At 39.5% G+C, this 17,597-nt stretch overlaps 1 protein-coding gene across 1 annotated transcript in view; it reads left to right on the top strand.

Annotated features, from left to right (window-relative positions):
* The first annotated feature begins 7,270 nt into the window (after positions 1-7,270).
* Positions 7,271-17,597, top strand: part of GNS (glucosamine (N-acetyl)-6-sulfatase) — a 62,310-nt gene continuing 51,983 nt past the window's right edge. Inside the window, exons 1-3 of the mRNA XM_008684248.2 lie at positions 7,271-7,630; positions 12,508-12,567; positions 15,468-15,674. Of these exons, the coding sequence (XP_008682470.2) occupies positions 7,442-7,630; positions 12,508-12,567; positions 15,468-15,674 (456 nt within the window). The 5' untranslated portion in view covers positions 7,271-7,441. The remainder of the gene's footprint in view (positions 7,631-12,507; positions 12,568-15,467; positions 15,675-17,597) is intronic.

Here is a 17,597-nt window from a genome sequence, read left to right as displayed (position 1 = left end):
TTTGAATTATTAAAATTTACAGTTTAGAATTCTCTGAAGAGTTTAGAAAACTTCTGCAACATGGCAAATCAAATATCCACAAACTTATAAATGAAAATAACACCATTTTCATGTGAAACTACAGACAAACCAATTATTAATGATGAAAACAATTTAAAATTAATTTTTCCTTGTAATTGAAGACACAGTGATCGAATGATTATACAGGCACCTTCAACTACCATATATTAAAGGTTGAACCCATTTGAGGTTTCTTGTGCACCCTCTACAAGTTACAGGAAATGTCAAAGGAAACATCACAATGTAACTATTATACCAGTGACAATTTTACAATTGCAAAATTACAATAACTTGTGCTTTACATTTAAAATCAAATTCATATCTAAATAAAACTGATCTATAGGAAGATTTACATGTATTTATTTTATTTTTTTAAGACTTTATTTATTTACTTGAGATAGAGCGAGACAGATCACAGAGGGAGAGGGAGAGGGAGAAGCAGACTCCCTGCTAAGCAGGGAGCCCAACACAGGGCTCAGTCCCAGGACCCTGGGATCATGACCTGAGCTAAATACAGACGCTCCACTGACTGAGCCATGAAGGAGCCCCTATTTTATTTTATTTGTAAGTAGGTCCCATGCCCAGTGTGGAGCCCAAAGCGGGGCTTGAACTCATGACCCTGAGATCAAGACTTGTGCTGAGATCAAGAGTCAGACACTTAACAGACTAAGCCACCCAGGCACCCTGAAATTTACATGTTTCTAGAAAAATTATTCCACAAGAATCTTGTGGGGCCTAGCGTCCCCTTCCTCCCTCCCAGAAGAAGTCTGAGTGGCTTCAACAACACAGTATGTGGGTGTAGGCTGTTTTTTAAATGACCAAAGTAGTTCAAAAGTTAGCAACCTTCTTAAAAGCTTGAGGTAAAGGTGATTGGGACTTTAAGAATAGGATCCTGTTGCGGCTTCTGGAAGCCTGGGGACATCTCATCTTACCATTCTTGGGTAGGTTATGTTTCCATGGTATCTCAGAGGAGCACTGGCCTCTGAATGTTAGTGCATCCCACGAGTCAAATTATATCCCAGGCCCCTCAAATGCTGTGAGTATTGCTGGTGGTCATTACCAAGATCAGAAACCAGGTATTCCATTCTGGATGGAGTGCAAGCGTTGGGCAGTCACTCTGTGATGGAAAGTCTGTGCCCTAGCCCTTGGGAAGAGAGAGCCAGCTGCTTGCCAGCACTCAGAGGAGGGTGGGCTCCTGGCTGCCTGCCTGGCCTCTTTCCACAGGCCTCCTCTGAGTGCTGGTGGTCATTACCAAGATCAGACCCAGAGTACCTGAGCGGCCCAGTCACCTGCCTCCTCTTACAGGACTCGGGATGGGAGAGTGTAATTGTGCCCATTTCAGATTTTCCTCTTCTCCATCTTTTACCCTGCAAATAAACACCTGAGGACAAACCATAAAAAAAAACCACACATTACTATTAATTATATCAAATGAAGTTGCTAAAAGTATACATTTTGATGGCCTAAGAAATGAATTTACAGGAAAGCAAGCCAGAAAAAAATATATTAGCAGTCAAGATATCACATTAATAAAGTATGAGTGTTAATTGGATATATAAATTATAACACCAAAAATGTTAATTGTAGTTTGTCAGATTATGGTGTTACTCATGTATCACTATAATCCCCACTGCATTTTGTTAGCAATACAATATTTTTTAAAGAATTTATACTTTAGTACCCTTAGTGGTACTTTTCCCCTGCATTTTTATTTCACAGTAGGACCCACAGATGATGTAGCTAGCTAGCCCGGTCTGCTCCAGCGTGCTTTCCTGCTCCAGGCCCCACTCAAAGCTGGCAGCCTTTCATGCCACACAGTATACGGGCTGAGGCAGGATTCCTAGGTCGATTAAGTTGCCTACAGCATGCAAAAAGGTCAAACAAGCACTGTGCTTCCTTTTTTTTTAAATAAGAAAAGCAAGATGCAGCCATTCGTTTTTACTTTGGAGGCAATGACATGGCATACCCCAGGACCCCCACCATCCTTTACTGAAGTGCCAAGTCCCTGAATTTCCTTAGGGCCCATCTCCCACTCTCCAGAGGACGTGTCATATCAAAGACTACAGTATGTTAGCTGCCTCTTGTTCATCCTGCCTGATCAGCATGTCATCAATGCAATGGATGGATATGCTATTCGGCAGGATGCCCAGACAGTCTAAATCTATTTAGACTGTGATATATATTTGTATAAGAGGTGTTTAAAATCCCTGACCTGTTAATTCCTTCATCTGAGTCATTTATTATGTTTCCTTTGACTGATTTCTCCCTAGTTATGGGTCACATTTTCCTATTTGATATCCCGTGTAAACCTGTGAATTTCATATTGTTGAGCATCTAGATTTTGTAGTTTTCCTTTGAAGAGTGTGGGTCCTTGTTCTCACAGGCAAGTTAAATTTCTTGCAGATCGGGGCGCCTGGGTGGCACAGCGGTTAAGCGTCTGCCTCCGGCTCAGGGCGTGATCCCGGTGTTATGGGATCGGGCCCCACATCAGGCTCCTCCGCTATGAGCCTGCTTCTTCCTCTCCCACTCCCCCTGCCTGTGTTCCCTCTCTCGCTGGCTGTCTCTATCTCTGTCAAATAAATAAATAAAATCTTTAAAAAAAACATTTCTTGCAGATCAGCTTGATATTTTGAGACTTGTATTTACACTTTTTCATTGTAGGGGTGCCCGCGTGGCTCAGTCAGTTGTGTCTGACTCTTGATTTCAGCTCAGATCATGGTCTCAGGGTCATGCGATCAAGCCCCTTATCAGGCCCTGTGCTCAGTGGGGACTCTGCTTGAGATTCTCTCTCCCTCTGCCCCTCCACCCCAATCTCTCTCTAAAATAATAAATAAATCTTTAAAAAATAAACTTTGTCACTGCAGGTATACAATACTTTCCACTCATGATAATTTAGCCCTATTACTAAGGTCTGACCTTTTTGGGTTCTCTATTAAATACCTCTGATGACCGAGGAAGACTCTCTTCTTGCTGGTTGGATCTCAAATATCTCCTCTGAGAATTCTTACATCTCCTTGGTTATTCATTGCCTTACCTTATGTATGCTGGCTTCACCCTACACACGGACATCTTAGTGTTCAACAAAATCTCAAAAGGATATCTGCAGATTTTTGGAGCTTTTTCTCCCCATAGGAACGCCTCACAACTTCCAGCCACCTCAGCCTCCCCCAAACTTAATCTCTGTCCCTTCAACTCATCTTTGTTCTACATAGGATCCTCTTTCTGGCTCCCTGGTTCAGAATGTGCCTATAGACTGAGAGTGGGGACAATTATTTCCTTTTTACACAGGATCATAGTCCTGCAATGTTGTCCATTTTGTGAGACATATCTTGTGCCATTTTCTGCTTGTCTATAGCAAAAAGGACAGTCTGCCCTATAACTCCCTCATGGTCAGAGATGGAGGTCTTAAGGTTATTAAATATTTAAGTTAAAGATATTTTTACTTCGAAGGTCATGATAAAAAGTAGTGTTGTACCCATAATGGAAGTGTCATGGGAATTTTTCAACTAATAGCTGGGTTTAAACCACTTTCCCTTAAGGTGGAGGAAAAAATTATAAAATGTTTAAATGTGACTTATTTTACCACAACAATTAATGAAAAATTAATTTAAATGATGGGAAAATGTTCTTAAAAATTTTTAAAGACTTTATTTTTAAGTAATCTGCACACCCAATATGGGGCTCAAACTCACAACCCTGAGACCAAGAGATGTGTGCTCTAGCAACTAAGCCAGCCAGACGTCCTGATGGGAAAATGTTTTGGGTTTTTTTTGTTTGTTTTTTAAACATCTACATTTTTTACATCCTTTTTTAAGATTTTATGTATTCACTTGAGAGAGAGAGAGAGTGCAAAAGCATGAGCAGGGGGAGGGGCAGAGGGAGAGGGACAAGCAGACTCCCCAGTAAGTGCAGACCCCCACTGAAGGGTTCCATCCCAGGACCCTGAAATCATGACCTGAGCTGAAATCAAGAGTCAGACATAACTGACGGAGCCACCCAGGCACCCCGCATGGGAAAACGTTTTCAAAAGTGGTAAATCAAATATATAACCAGACACCAAATAATAACATTATACATTCTATTCTAGATGTGACAAAATGATCCGTTGTCAATTATTGTGCACTACTCCTCTAATAGGAACCCCTATTAGCAATTTTTAACTTTCTTACCCAACTGAAAACATTAATGAGACTTTATTCAACAAGGTGAAAAAATATTTGAGCTATTTTAAACTGCGGTTAAACAACATTTACAGTCATATGTCAGCACAACTATTATGATGATTATAACAAAGGGCTACATGCTCTTTAAAAACCACTTTGCAAGGGCGCCTGGGTGGCTCAGTCAGTTAAGCTTCTGACTCTTGGTTTTGGCTCAGGTGATGATCTCGGAGTCTTGAGATCAAGCCTGGTGTTGGGCTCCACCCTCAGTGGGGAGTCTGCCTAAAGATTCTCTCCCTCTGCCCCTTCCTCTGCCCCATTCTCTCAAATAAATAAATAAAATCGTTTTTAAAAAATACAAACTTACCTAACAGCTGATAAAACCCAAACAAAACATTTTAACTGTCATTTAGAAAGACACTTTGGAATATTTCAGTTAAACAACTGACAAATTTCAGACTCCTGATGTGGATGTATACAGGAGGCACCTTCTTATGTCATCTTTAAATTTATTTTATTAAAGCACTGAGATAAAATTGAGGTAAAAAATTCATGAATATGAAATCAAAGTGATAAAGACGAGTGAGAAAATCAAAAGAAATTATCCTGACATTGAAAAGTAAATAGCAATCATTTTTTTTGCAGATCATAACAAAAACAGTAATCATGGAAGAGATAAATTGCAAGTGAAAGTAATAAATAGGCTCTTGAATTGTTTGATAATCAATTTGTTAACAAAGCGAATCATATAAATGCACTAAAAATATTGTATCTTTCTGATATAACCTCAAATTGACATCAATGAAGAGGATATAAACTCATAATACATGATTACAATAAGTACGTGTGTGTGTATAACCAATAATGAACTGAGGATGAAAAAAAATTTCTGAACTATCAGTAATAAAAAATGAATACTGATCAACTATGCTAAATAAAAGACTAAATTATTTTCCTATTCTCTCTACAGAATATATTACAAAGCCACGGTCATATGGAGAGATGATTGAAGTGTACATAGCTATAAAATGTTGGGGGGGAAGCATGGAGACGTGTGTCTGGTAGTTCATTAATAAAAATATTATATTTTAAAATTTTGCATTTGTAATATTTTTCAACTTTTAAAAATCTGTAATATGGTTATTTCTTTTATTAGTCTAAATAAATAATCACTTTTGTGCCTAATTCTGTATTCAAAATTGTTATTCTTTTTCTTAAGGAACCACCCTTGCCAAATTGTATACATATAAGATTCACACCCCACAAAATCTGGATTTGTTCTCTTATCATCATCCACTCTTGTCCTCTTCTAATCTGTACACCATACCACAGCGTAAAGGACCTAATACAAATTCACGTATGATTTTATTTCTCCCCTACTCTTCAAGTGATTTCCCATTAGCCTTATGATGAAGACCAAAATCCTTAACATAGGATCTGGGCTCTGTCTACCTGTCCACCTCCTTCTCTCCCTCTGCTCCAAGTACGCTGGCATCTTTTAGTTCTTTGAATGCACTACCTCGAAATCTTTGCGTGTGCTGTACTTCACGCCTAGGACACATTCTACCACCCCACTACCCCATTAACAAATTATCTTCTATTTAAACTCCTCACTGCCACTGAAAGTTTACTTCCTCAGGGAATCCTTAAATGTTCATTTCTCTCTTTACTTATTTGTCTCCTTATTTGTAATTATACATTTCTGTGATTATTAGATTGTATTATCTTTCTGCAACTAGACTGCAAGTTCCATGAAAAAGGAACAGTGTCTCCTCAGCATTAGTCTAGCATCTGGAATAAAGCTGGCCCTTAATTATACAATCTCTGCCATCAAATAATTCATAATCTAGCCTTGAACTAAGAACAGTGATATAATCTTAAAATTTGGGGCATCAATGCAGGTTCTTTTTTGTGCCAGAAGTCTTCCTGGAAGTCTTGATTTCCTAGGATTATTGCATCAGCTTGCAAAATGAGCCTAGTTTGAGGCTGTAACCCAGTACCATGGCCATCTGGGAACTAGTCTGACCAGATTCCCAGAAGAATTTTTCTTGCAGTGGATCTTTACTTCATTTTGTAAAGACTCTCTTTCTGTAAACCTTTTTTTTTTCCAAAAAGGCAACACTTCCTTTTGCATAAGACTTATAGTTGTATATATGATACTTCAAAGTACTTCCACAATTATTTTTACCTCATAATAGTACAGTGCTTTCATGAATTTTAAAACATTTTTCATGCCGGATGGTCTAGCTTAGAGAAAATACACTTTGTTAGCAGCCAGGAGGTACGGGTTGTTGCTCTAAATTAGGAATGAGGCTTGACCCTTCACCTTGCCAGGGATAATTCTGTTTTCATAGACTTCAGCAGAGGGTTGAGGTAGAGCTGTACTAGAGCTATTACAGAAATATTTGGAGCCTTAGTTCACGGAATTTTTTCCCCTAAAGATTACTTAATGTGGTTGGGTAACCATGTTTCAGGGGTTTTGTTTTTGTTCAATGTGCATATCCTCCAACATCTTCTAAGAGGGCTTTCAAAAATTCACCAAGTAATATTAGGCTGTCAGGATATTCCTAAATCGTTTGCTTGTTTGAAATCACGTTATCAGCTGAAGCTTGAAGTTAAGAAAGATGACTCGGAATCCAGCTTCAAATTTAACAGGTGAGTTGTAGAGAAAATTAGAAATGATTAATATAAGGGCTTTCTTAGGTGTCTGTTGACTCGAGGATAAAATACGAGAGACCAGACCTCGCCCACCAGCTGATCTTACTACCTGGTAGGTCCATTCCTCCTTTCTCTAATCGCTTACTGTGAGCTGATTCCCTCCTCTATTTCATCTTATCTTCTCTCCATTTTAATCCTTGCACCAAGCGTTCAGATTCACACCCCCTGAGAACCCAACCTGAGCCAGAGACTGAAGCAAGCCCAAGCCGCATCTCCGACCCGTTCTTCGCTCCCTCGTGTCCACTTCCGGTTTCCGGCCCGCTGATCCGACCTCCCTCCCTTTCCGCCCGCAGTCCCGCCCCGTCGGTCCTCATGTGACCGCACGGCGTGCTCCGCCCCCTGTCCCCGGTTCACGTGATCGTGCTAGGGGAGAAAACGCCTGACCCCAGACCCCGGCCTTTCCCTGGCAACCCTTTTCCTCCTGCGGCTCCTCCGCCTTTTGCCGTTTAGACACCTGCGCGTCCCTCCGCTCGGTCTCGGGCCCCCCCGGAGCCCTCTCCGCCATGTGGCTCCTGCCTCTGGCCCCAAGTGGGCCCGGGCGGAACAGCCCCCGTCACCTGCCTTCCTGCAGCCCGGCGCTGCTGCTGTTGCTGGGCAGCTGCCTGGGGGTCTCTGGGGTGGCGGAGGGCTCTCGGAGGCCCAACGTGGTGCTGCTGCTCACCGACGACCAGGACGAAGTGCTCGGCGGCATGGTAACTCTTCTATTTCTGCCCCGCCCCTCCGTCTCCCGGGCTGACCCCCAGGTTTCTTGTCCTCTTCCCCATCCCCACCCCAGTTCCCTCAGTTGGCTGCCTTGACTCCGGATAGATTTGCTTTTGCCACGCCAGACCCCTTCCGCAAGTTTGAGGGGCCGCAGGATTCTATTTCCTCTTTCTCCCGCGTCTCTTCTGAGTAGACACACATGCACGCACCACACAGAGCTTCTAGTCTGGACCTTAGTGCTGTGGAGTTCGCGTTTATAGCTCAAAATAAACAGGTGGACGCCAGTTGGGGATGGGCTGAACCAAGGAGGAGCAGATGCTGGCTAAGAGCACGCAAGCCGTGTTTTTCTTTTGGATTAGAGGATCTGAGGACAAGTCTAGCCCTCTCTTTGAAGGACCTAGGCTACCTCTGTATTCGTCTCCGTGTACAGTGTCTGTGCCTGATATTTATAAAATAAGTGCTGAAATGAAATAATCTGGCAGGTAGGTTGTCGAACTCTTCAGGGTGCGCCTTGCCTAACAAGAGTCAAGAAAATTCAATTAGCCTGATTGAGCACCTGGCTGATGCATTCGCTGCTATTGCCCGTGTTCCATTTTAAATGTGTTTTGTCATGAGACTTCATTCTTTCCCAGAGTGAATGTTGCTTCTGTATCTTAGAGTTCTGGAATTTATGACCTTCAGAAGCATTCACCCAGCCCCCTACTCTTGGAGGCCACAGAAAGTGGCTTTCCCGAGGCGCTTAGCTAGTTGAAACAGGTCAGAATCCTGACGAGTGCTCTGATCCTCAGTGTGACGTTTCTCTTATCTGTAAGAAAATATATATATCCTTTATTTCTTCGTTTAGTTCTCTTTTTGCTTTCAGCTAAGTGCTGAAACTATGAGAACACTTCACACAAGAGGTTCCTAACTTATAATGTCTGGGAACACCCTACCTCAGTGTCCTTCAAACTGCCAATTTCAACCCATAAGCGAGTTGTGAAATCAGTTTAGTGAGTAGCTACCGGCATTTTACATTTACATATTCCTGTGGAATAGAGTAGAATAGAAAATGTTGGTGTGATACATGTGGTATATATAGTAAAGGTACACTTATCCATATATATATTTCTGGGTTATGAGTGAAAATGTATTTCTTACTCAGGACTGTGTTCACCACACGGAAAACCTTTTCTAGTTTATGTTTAAGATGCTTGCATTTTGACTCCACACTAATTCGTGCCACATACGCTTCATTGCCATTTAGTTTCTACTCCACCACATTGACATTGAAGAGTCTTGACTTAATTGCTTTCCTGGAATTTCCTTTGTTTTTTCCATTCCCAGCACTACACTGACCCTCCTCAAAAAATTCCTTTAAAAAATTTGTGTGTGTGTGTGTGTCCTTGAAAAGTGTTTTGTCTAGAAAGTGTAAGCCATCTGTATCAAAAATTAGTACTAGCTTAGTGACTAAAACAATTAAAAGGTCAAGCTTTTACATCTCTGCTGAAAACAAAAATTTATCACTGAAATATAAGGAGTTCAGAATTGAGCTTCTTCTTACCACAGATGTATCTTCTCCTTAGCGTGTTAGCCATATTTGCTTCTTTAAACCAGTATCAGATTCTTTTTTATAGGTGTTTATACTAAAGAGAAGAGCCAAAATTGAGTAGAGGGAACAGGTCAAATTTAATGCTCCCAACTCTCCTGGGTATTCTGGCTTCTCTTGTATCCTTTTCCAGAGTATTCTACCACTAGTTGTCAAACGGGACTTGAAGGGAAAGCACTAAGACAATAACAGCATTTGAAAACCTACTTGGAGCCAGTTAGAGTGTGAAGTATTTTATACTTGTGCTTCAGTCATTACAGGAGTCCTCTGCTGTATGTATTGTCCTTCCCTTAAATAAGAGGCAACTAATACTTAGAGGGTGTTAAGTAACTTGGCCAAAGTTCGTATAGCTAATAAGTAGCAAAGCCTGGTGTCTTATGATCTTGAAGCCCCATTTTTCTCATATTCTAGAATACTGTGATAATACTGACTCACCAGATGTCATTCCACATACCCATATCAGCATACTCACTTATACCTCAGGTCAGAGATTCTTTTTTTTTTTTAATTTTATTTTTTTATTTTATTTTTATTATTTTTTATTTTTTTATTAGGTCAGAGATTCTTAAGACGATACTCAGGGACATCAGTGGGGTCATGGAAGTCCTTAACTTATATGTAATACCCTGTATTTTATCTTCATTTTTGTGGAGAGAGTGAGGTCTCTGACTCAAAAAAAGATTATGAATTGCTGCCATCTTTGGCAAAATAAACAGTAGTCCAATCCACCAGATCAGCTCAGGTCGAGGGATTATAGTGCTGGTGGGATTTTTGTTTCATGTAGAATCTTTCAGTCATCTTTGAAATCGTCTTTTATGCATCATCTTTAACATTTCACTGTATTTGTTGCGGGTATCATCTGTGGGACTTCGGGTTTTTTGCTTAGGGAACAGTTCCTGTTTTTTATTTTACTTGAATGTTGTTATGGCAGGATGAACACACTGTTCTTCACAGAAGCACGGGTTGCTCTTTTTAAAATCATTCACTTTAGCAAAAGTGAAATTTGGTCAAAACTTCAGGGAAGGGAGGGAAGGAGCCATGATGAAATGTAGGGGAAAAATACATCCTGTCTTTGCTTAAAGCAAAGTGGTCTTTCATTGTTAAAAGAAAAATTAGCCATAGATTATTAGAAATGTTAAAATTTTATTTCAGAGCAGCTGTACACGGGAGCCAAAAAAGTAAATGACTCCTTAGGATTTTTATGGAAGGGATTTGCTTTGGAGGAGTAAAGGAACACATTTACCAATATTCAGGTATAAAATTGGCGGCTGCTTAAGCAGTGTTGCACACCCTTCACCTGACCAGCCTTGCAGCTATCTTTACTGACATCTTAAGCCTCCATTTTAGCATTCAGATTAGCATGGACACACACATTTTCAGTACAGTGTGGTTTCTTGTTTAGGATTTGTTTGATTCAGCACAGATTATGGTTATCACTGTACTAGTGTTAACAGTATAAAGATTACAGTCATTAATATAAATTTCTTACACTAAAATCTGTGTTCCTAGGCAGCCTTGCATCATCTGCTGGCTCCTGCCTAACGCTTTGACCTTGTCTTACGCCACAGTCTCCTTTACTTGCTGTGCTACTTCTACCACATTTGGCTTCTTTCTGTTCCTCATATGTGCCTGTTCTCCAGCAGCCCTTGTCCTTGTTGTTCACTCAGCCTGGAAGCACCTCCTGGATCTTTGCATGGCTGGCCTCCTCATCATGTGACTCTGAGTACCAAAGTTACCTCCTGAAAGAGGCCTCTCCTGACCACGCATCTAAAGTCGTTTCCCCCTTTCACTCCCACCAGTTGTAAGCACATCATCCTTGTTTATTCTGTTCATAGCACTTTTCACTGCCTGAAATGTTTAAGTCCCCAAGAGTACAGAGGTCATGAGGGTAAGGACCTTCTGTCTTTTGTCCTTCCTGGCCTCAGTCAGTGCGTGGCACACATTAAGTGTTTAACAAATGAGCTGTAATCACACAGTATATAGTCTTACTGTAAATCAGATATTCTTCAGTAGTTTTGCATATTCACCAGTTTGAGGATTAAGTCCCATATAATAACTCACATAGTCCTTTTCCCCACTTAAACTTTGTATTCTCATTTCCCTCCCTGTGTCATCATAACTCAGATTTCTCATCAAACCAGTGTTTCATTCAGCCCAATATTCTTTACCTGAAAGTAGCACTCAGTGATGTTTTGTGGAAGATCGTAGCTGGTGATGTTGCTTCTGAAGGTTAACGAAGACCTTGTATATCTGTAGCATTTCTTGGGAACCTATTATGGATCTACTCATGAAATTATGAAAGGTCTTCTTAAATAAGTTAGAATTCTCATCCTTTTGAGCTTATGGGTTCTTTAGGTTTCTTACTATCTATGTAAAATAGTGGGGGAGAGTCATTTATACAGTATTATAAACAAGACCCTTGTTAACATAATTATATATCTAGATTATCTTTAAGGAATTACTGCACAATAAGGTATACGTAAAACTGCCCTGAATATGGTCTTAGATTTCAAAGGTACTTCAAAATCATCATGAACTGATTCATACAATACAATTAAAATTAGAGTCTCTTCAGTGGTCCTTTTTTGTTGTCTGGGTTCTGAATAAAGATGGTTAGTGTTTCTTTTATTTGTATTTAAATGACCTTCTTCATACTTGTGTCCTCACTCTAGGATTTGTGATTAATTGTTTTCTGTGCTCTTTGCCACCTGGTTCAAGTTCTTACCTGAGGCGGTGGTTGGCCTAGTGCATGGGGTTTTGAGCTTATAGTTAAAATGCATGCATTTGGACTCCACCACTGGATGTGTGATATTTGAGTCCTTTTCTGGTCATCAGGACCTTATCTGGCTCTCAGATAAGAGTCAGAACCTAAGTGTTACTTCTGTTTCAAAGGGTGGAAGTCTCCTTTCATCTCTTAGCCCACGTTCTACTCCTAAAGATGAATTAATGGAGATCTGCCCTATCTATCCTGTGAGGGGGCTGGTGATGAAAGAGAGCACCAAAATTTCATTACACCGAAATCAGTATTGCTAGAATAATGCTATCAGCTGTGAACTTTCCCTTCCTGCAGGCCTGATGACCTCTCTGATCTTTTGCATGGGACATAACTGACTAACCAAACCTGTTTGGTTCATCTCCAGAATCACACAGGACTCTTTTGGCAGTTTTTTAGTGTCAAATGGAGCTGATCATTGTGAGTTAAGATGCAAACAACATGAGTTTTGGTCTGTGTGTCTTGTTTATTGAAGGAAATGGTTTAACAGATGATTATTTACTTCACAGACACCACTAAAGAAAACCAAGGCTCTCATTGGAGAAATGGGGATGACTTTCTCCAGTGCTGTAAGTTTCAAGGCAGACTTAATTTTGTGAGACTTTCTGTTCATGTTCTAATAAGAAGAAGCACTCTCTTTGGGGGAGTCTAGTGTAATCTGTGTGGTTTTTTTCCTAGTTAAATGTCTGAACTAAAAGAAGGACTTTAATTAATGTGATTTGAATTCTTTTAATTGAAACATTACTTTTTACGAATTGAACCTTAATTGTAGGTATTTTCTAAGCCAGTTTGATTTATAGCTCAGAACTAGAGAATTTTCTTTAAAACGTCACTGTTTGAGGTTTGAAAATGGATTATAAGAGTCAAGTAACATTCATGCTGTGTAAATTGCTTTGTGGTCAATGCTTGCAGGCCACTTTACAAAGCCCAGTTAACCCTGACGATCAAACCTGAGAAAGGTAATAGCAACCAGACAAAACCAACATGTGTGTGTGTGTGTGTATACACATATATGTGCATGTATTAGATACAAATATATATGTATATATAAACATAGATGCAGGGGCGCCTGGTTGACTCAGTCAGTTGAGCATCCAACTGTTGATCTCAGCTCAGGTCTTGATCTCAGGGTTGTGAGCTCAGGGCTGGTGTGGAGCCCACTTAAATAAATAGCCCACTTAAATAAATAAGTAAGTAAGTAAGTAAACAAACAAATGTAGATGCAAAGATCCATAATAAAATACTAACAAATCAAATTCATGCACATAATCAAGTAAGTAGTAGTCCAGCTTATCAGGAAATCCATTAAATAGCAACACAGTGTTGTGCTTAAGAGCACAGATTCTGGAGCTGGGTCACCTAGTTTTGGATGCTCTCTCTGCCTCTTTTCTAACTTTGTGACCTGGGGCAGGTTATTAACCTTTCTGCGGACCTTGGTTTCCCCGTTTGTAACTGGGTGTACTAAAACCTATCTCAGGGTTTTTGCGATATTAAGCAAATAGATACATGTAAAGCAAGCACTTGTATCAGCGCCTGACTTACAGTAAATACTGCATAATGGTGGTTGTTATGTTGTCCACCAACAAGATCAGTAGATGAAAGACGAAAAATGTAATGTTCATCTTAATAGATGCTTGAAAGTCCCCTGAAATTTTAGCATCCTTTCCTGGTAATTTATTAAACTGTTAAAAGAATGTATCCTTACTATGATGAGTATTTCAGACAAATAGCTCACCTTATAGTTAAGGTGAAAGACTCAGGCCACTGCTTTTAGAGATGAGACAAGGCCCTGATACTTGTCACTTAATGCTGTCCTGAACTGTCTAGTCATTGGCATAAGTCCCGCGGAATTAACTGGAATATTGGAAAAAGACAAATTATTTCCACTTCTTTGTATTTTCTACCTAGAAAATGTAGAATTGTTTGAAAACTTTTTAAATTAATAGAGTATAGTAAAGTAGAAATGAAAAATAAATATAATCTTCTCCTATGTAACCAGTTAGAGAAGTACTCGGGAGGAGAGAGAAGAGAGCCCATTCATACAGCAGGAAAATGCAGACTCTAGGTATAGCTGGTGGTGGCCAGTAATGGTTAAGACCTATAAATAAGGTTACAGAACTTCGTGCGTGATGTAATAAAAATACTTAACATGTAGACACACCCATCATTTTCTGTGGGAAGACCCAAGATTAGTTTATTCTAATCAGAATCCCAACAAGATTTGTTTTAGGCTGAGTAAAGTGATTTTAAGTTTATCTGGAATTATAAGTAGGTTAGAATAATCAAGATAATTTCTTAAAGGAGGAAATTGCCCTTCCAGATAATAAAATGTAATATGAAGGTACAATAAACAACGTGACATTGACCCAAAAATAGGTCAGCAGACACAAAAGCAGAAGGATTAAAAGGCTTGCCAATGTGAAAATTACAGAAGTCAAATATCTGACAAAATTAAAAAAGCAAAAGTAAAAAATGACAAATATTTGTTACATGACTGAATCCTTCCTTAACTCAGATTTTATATAACAAGAAGCTGATGCCCCAGGAAGAAAACACGTACAAAGCACATGAACAAATCATTCACGTAAACACAGTTGGTCAGTACGCATGTGGAGAATGTCTGTCTCCACCAGTATTTAAAAATGCCAAATCCAATTTGAAAGGCCAAAGAAATGCCAACTGTTTAAAAGGGATAATACGTAATTGTGGCAAGGGTGTACTTAAATGAGCATTCCTTCCCTGCTGGTGTGAGTGTAAACTAGTATGCTCTGTAAAGTGGCTTGGTGATGTGTACTAAGACCTATACAAATATTAGGTAGAAAGGGCTAAGATTAGTGATGATAGTAGCTAATAGGAATATAATTAGAGTAGAAAAAATAATCTACATTCAGTGTATTAAGTGATACAGGAAATCTATAAAGCCACAGATCACCCTGAAAATGGACCTGTGCCTCTCAGCTACATTAGAGGCAAGTAGTAGTCTTTATTCTTGGTTAAGACCTAGCTCCTAGGGCCGCCTGGGTGGCTCAGTTGGTTAAGCGTCCTACTCTTGATCTCAACTCAGGTCTTGATCTCAGGGTCTTGAGTTCAAGCCCCATTTTGGGTTCCACACTGGGCATGAAGCCTACCTTAAAAAAAAAAAAAAAAAAAAAGACCTAGCTCCTATCATGTAAATATTTCTTTGGCAGATGAGATTGGAATAACTTTTATTCTGCAGAAAGAAACCAACTGAAAAAGAAATCGGTTCTCTTGATTTATCTAGTTTACTGTCTCCACTATGTGACTTAAAGCAGCTCTAAAGTGTGTCATGTGTTACCAAAAAAAAAAAAAGAAAAGAAAAAACTCTATTCCATGAGAAACTAGACATTCAAAGTTAGAGTATTAAGTAGCTTTCTTTACTCTCTTTAGAAATGATGAGAAATCCATCTTTCTTGTGTAACCGGGTTTTTTGCTTCTGTTCCCTTTGTAGTATGTGCCAAGTGCTCTTTGCTGCCCGAGCAGAGCCAGTATCTTGACAGGGAAGTACCCACATAATCATCACGTTGTTAACAACACTTTAGAGGGAAACTGCAGTAGTAAGTCTTGGCAGAAGATCCAAGAACCAAATACTTTCCCAGCAATTCTCAGATCGATGTGTGGTTATCAGACCTTTTTCGCAGGGAAATACTTAAATGAGGTAGGTTGAATGATCTAATTATTCCCTTTAAAAAAAAAAAAGCTTTATAAATGTGAATTAATGTAATTCGTGTTGTCTTTTAATTATTATCCACTTGAGTCATGATAAAATGTTTTTGGTATATGTTGTTTTCTACTAATCTGCCCATTAAACAAGAATTTATTTACTTGAACATATTTACATGATTTAAGTATTATAGTTCTTCTTCCTTTAAATAGCCTCATAGCACTTATTTTAAAGTTGTCCTATGACTGCTACTGTCTGATGGATCTTCCCCTTTTTCTTCCTTTTGCTTGTCATGTGGCTGTCATGGTATCTTTGTCTCCACTTCTCCTTTATCAGGATGAGGAAGAATTTTTTCCTTCTACCACCTTTCCTGCGTTATAACAACTTAAGACTAACCCTTTTTCTAACCTGAAAGAATGGGAACAAAATGTGGAGAGATCAGTGATAGAGGGAAAATGCCCAGAGCCTGGGATATTCAGGCCACTAAAGCATATGACTTAGTGGTTGATGTAGTGACCTCTTATGCGCCTGGATAGAGGGATACCCATTAAAGCCTATCAAGGTCAGATTTCATGGCCCCCAGGTTCACCACATTGGCCTTAGCTTTTAGAGTTCAGACTTAAAAGAAATAGTTTGAGTTATCTCTTATAGTAAAACTGGGGATGCAGGACAAAGAAAAGAGGTACATTTTCTTACATACTTTATCCATGGTTGCTAGAGACACTAATATCTGATCTGAATATTCTGTTCATTCTTTCCCTCCCCACAATTGGGAGAATTTGCAGCCTTGTGAGTTTGAAGGAAGATGAGTCAGTTTGAAAAGAATCATGAGAAATAAGTACAGCTACTAGGTTATTAAGATAAAGCTGTGGGTCATAAAGAGAATTTATACTACTTTGCATATCAAAGATCATTTAACGTCTATACAAAATTAGAAGAAATTCATTAAAATACAACAATTTCTCATAGATTAAATTCTTCCTTAAATGGGCAATGCTAAACCTTGTCGAGATAAAATGGGATAATTCTCTGGTCACTTAATTCATCTCATCAAATAAATTGAGCTCCAAAGGAGGTTTCATCATCAGGACAAGTGAAGCTATAGGCTGAGAGCCCATAGTCTGATTATTTTGGCTGTTGTTAGCGACAAGATCAGTTGGAGTATTCAGTCTATGCCATCAGTAGCTCAGGAAATGAACTCTGTGGCCTAAGCCATGCGGACTTTTTCTAGGAAGGGCCAGAAGTAAATATTTTGGGCTTTGCAGGTCATATGTCTCTTTTGCGATGACAGTAGTTCCCCACCACCACCTTATCCACGGGGGATGCTTTCCCAGACCCCCAGTCGATGCCTGAAGCCATGGATAGTACTGAACTGTATATATACTGTTTGTAGCTGTGTATATGTACCTGTGATAAAGTTTAACTTATGAATTAGGAACAGTGAGAGATTAACAACAACCGATAACAAAATAGAACAAGTGCAGCCATATAATGCAATAAAAATTATGTGAATGTTGTGTCTCTCAAAATATCTTACTGCATTGTACTCACCCTTCCTGTGGTGATGCGAGATGATAACACGTACGTGATGAGATGAAGGGAGGTGAATGGCAGGCATTGTGAACCTTCTAACAGAAGGATCATTTGCTTCTGGACTACGATTGACCAGGGGTTAACTGAAACCATGGGAAATGAAACTGCAAATAAGGGGGACTCCTGTATTTGACTCTGCCATTGTGGCATGAAAGCAGCAATAGACATACACAAACCAAAATGAGTGCACCTGTGTTCCAAAAAAACTTCATCACTGAAATTCCAATTTCCTATAACTGTCACATGTCACAAAATATTCCTCTATTGATTGCTGTTTGTATTTTTTAATGGATGGAAAAAAATTCTTAGCTTGCTGATCATACA

The sequence above is a fragment of the Ursus maritimus genome, unplaced genomic scaffold (genome assembly GCF_017311325.1).
Source record: "Ursus maritimus isolate PB19 unplaced genomic scaffold, ASM1731132v1 scaffold_21, whole genome shotgun sequence".
Classification (NCBI taxonomy): Eukaryota; Metazoa; Chordata; class Mammalia; order Carnivora; family Ursidae; genus Ursus; species Ursus maritimus.
The sequence above is the reverse complement of the archived record's forward strand: the minus strand, read 5'-3'. Positions and strand labels throughout refer to the sequence as shown.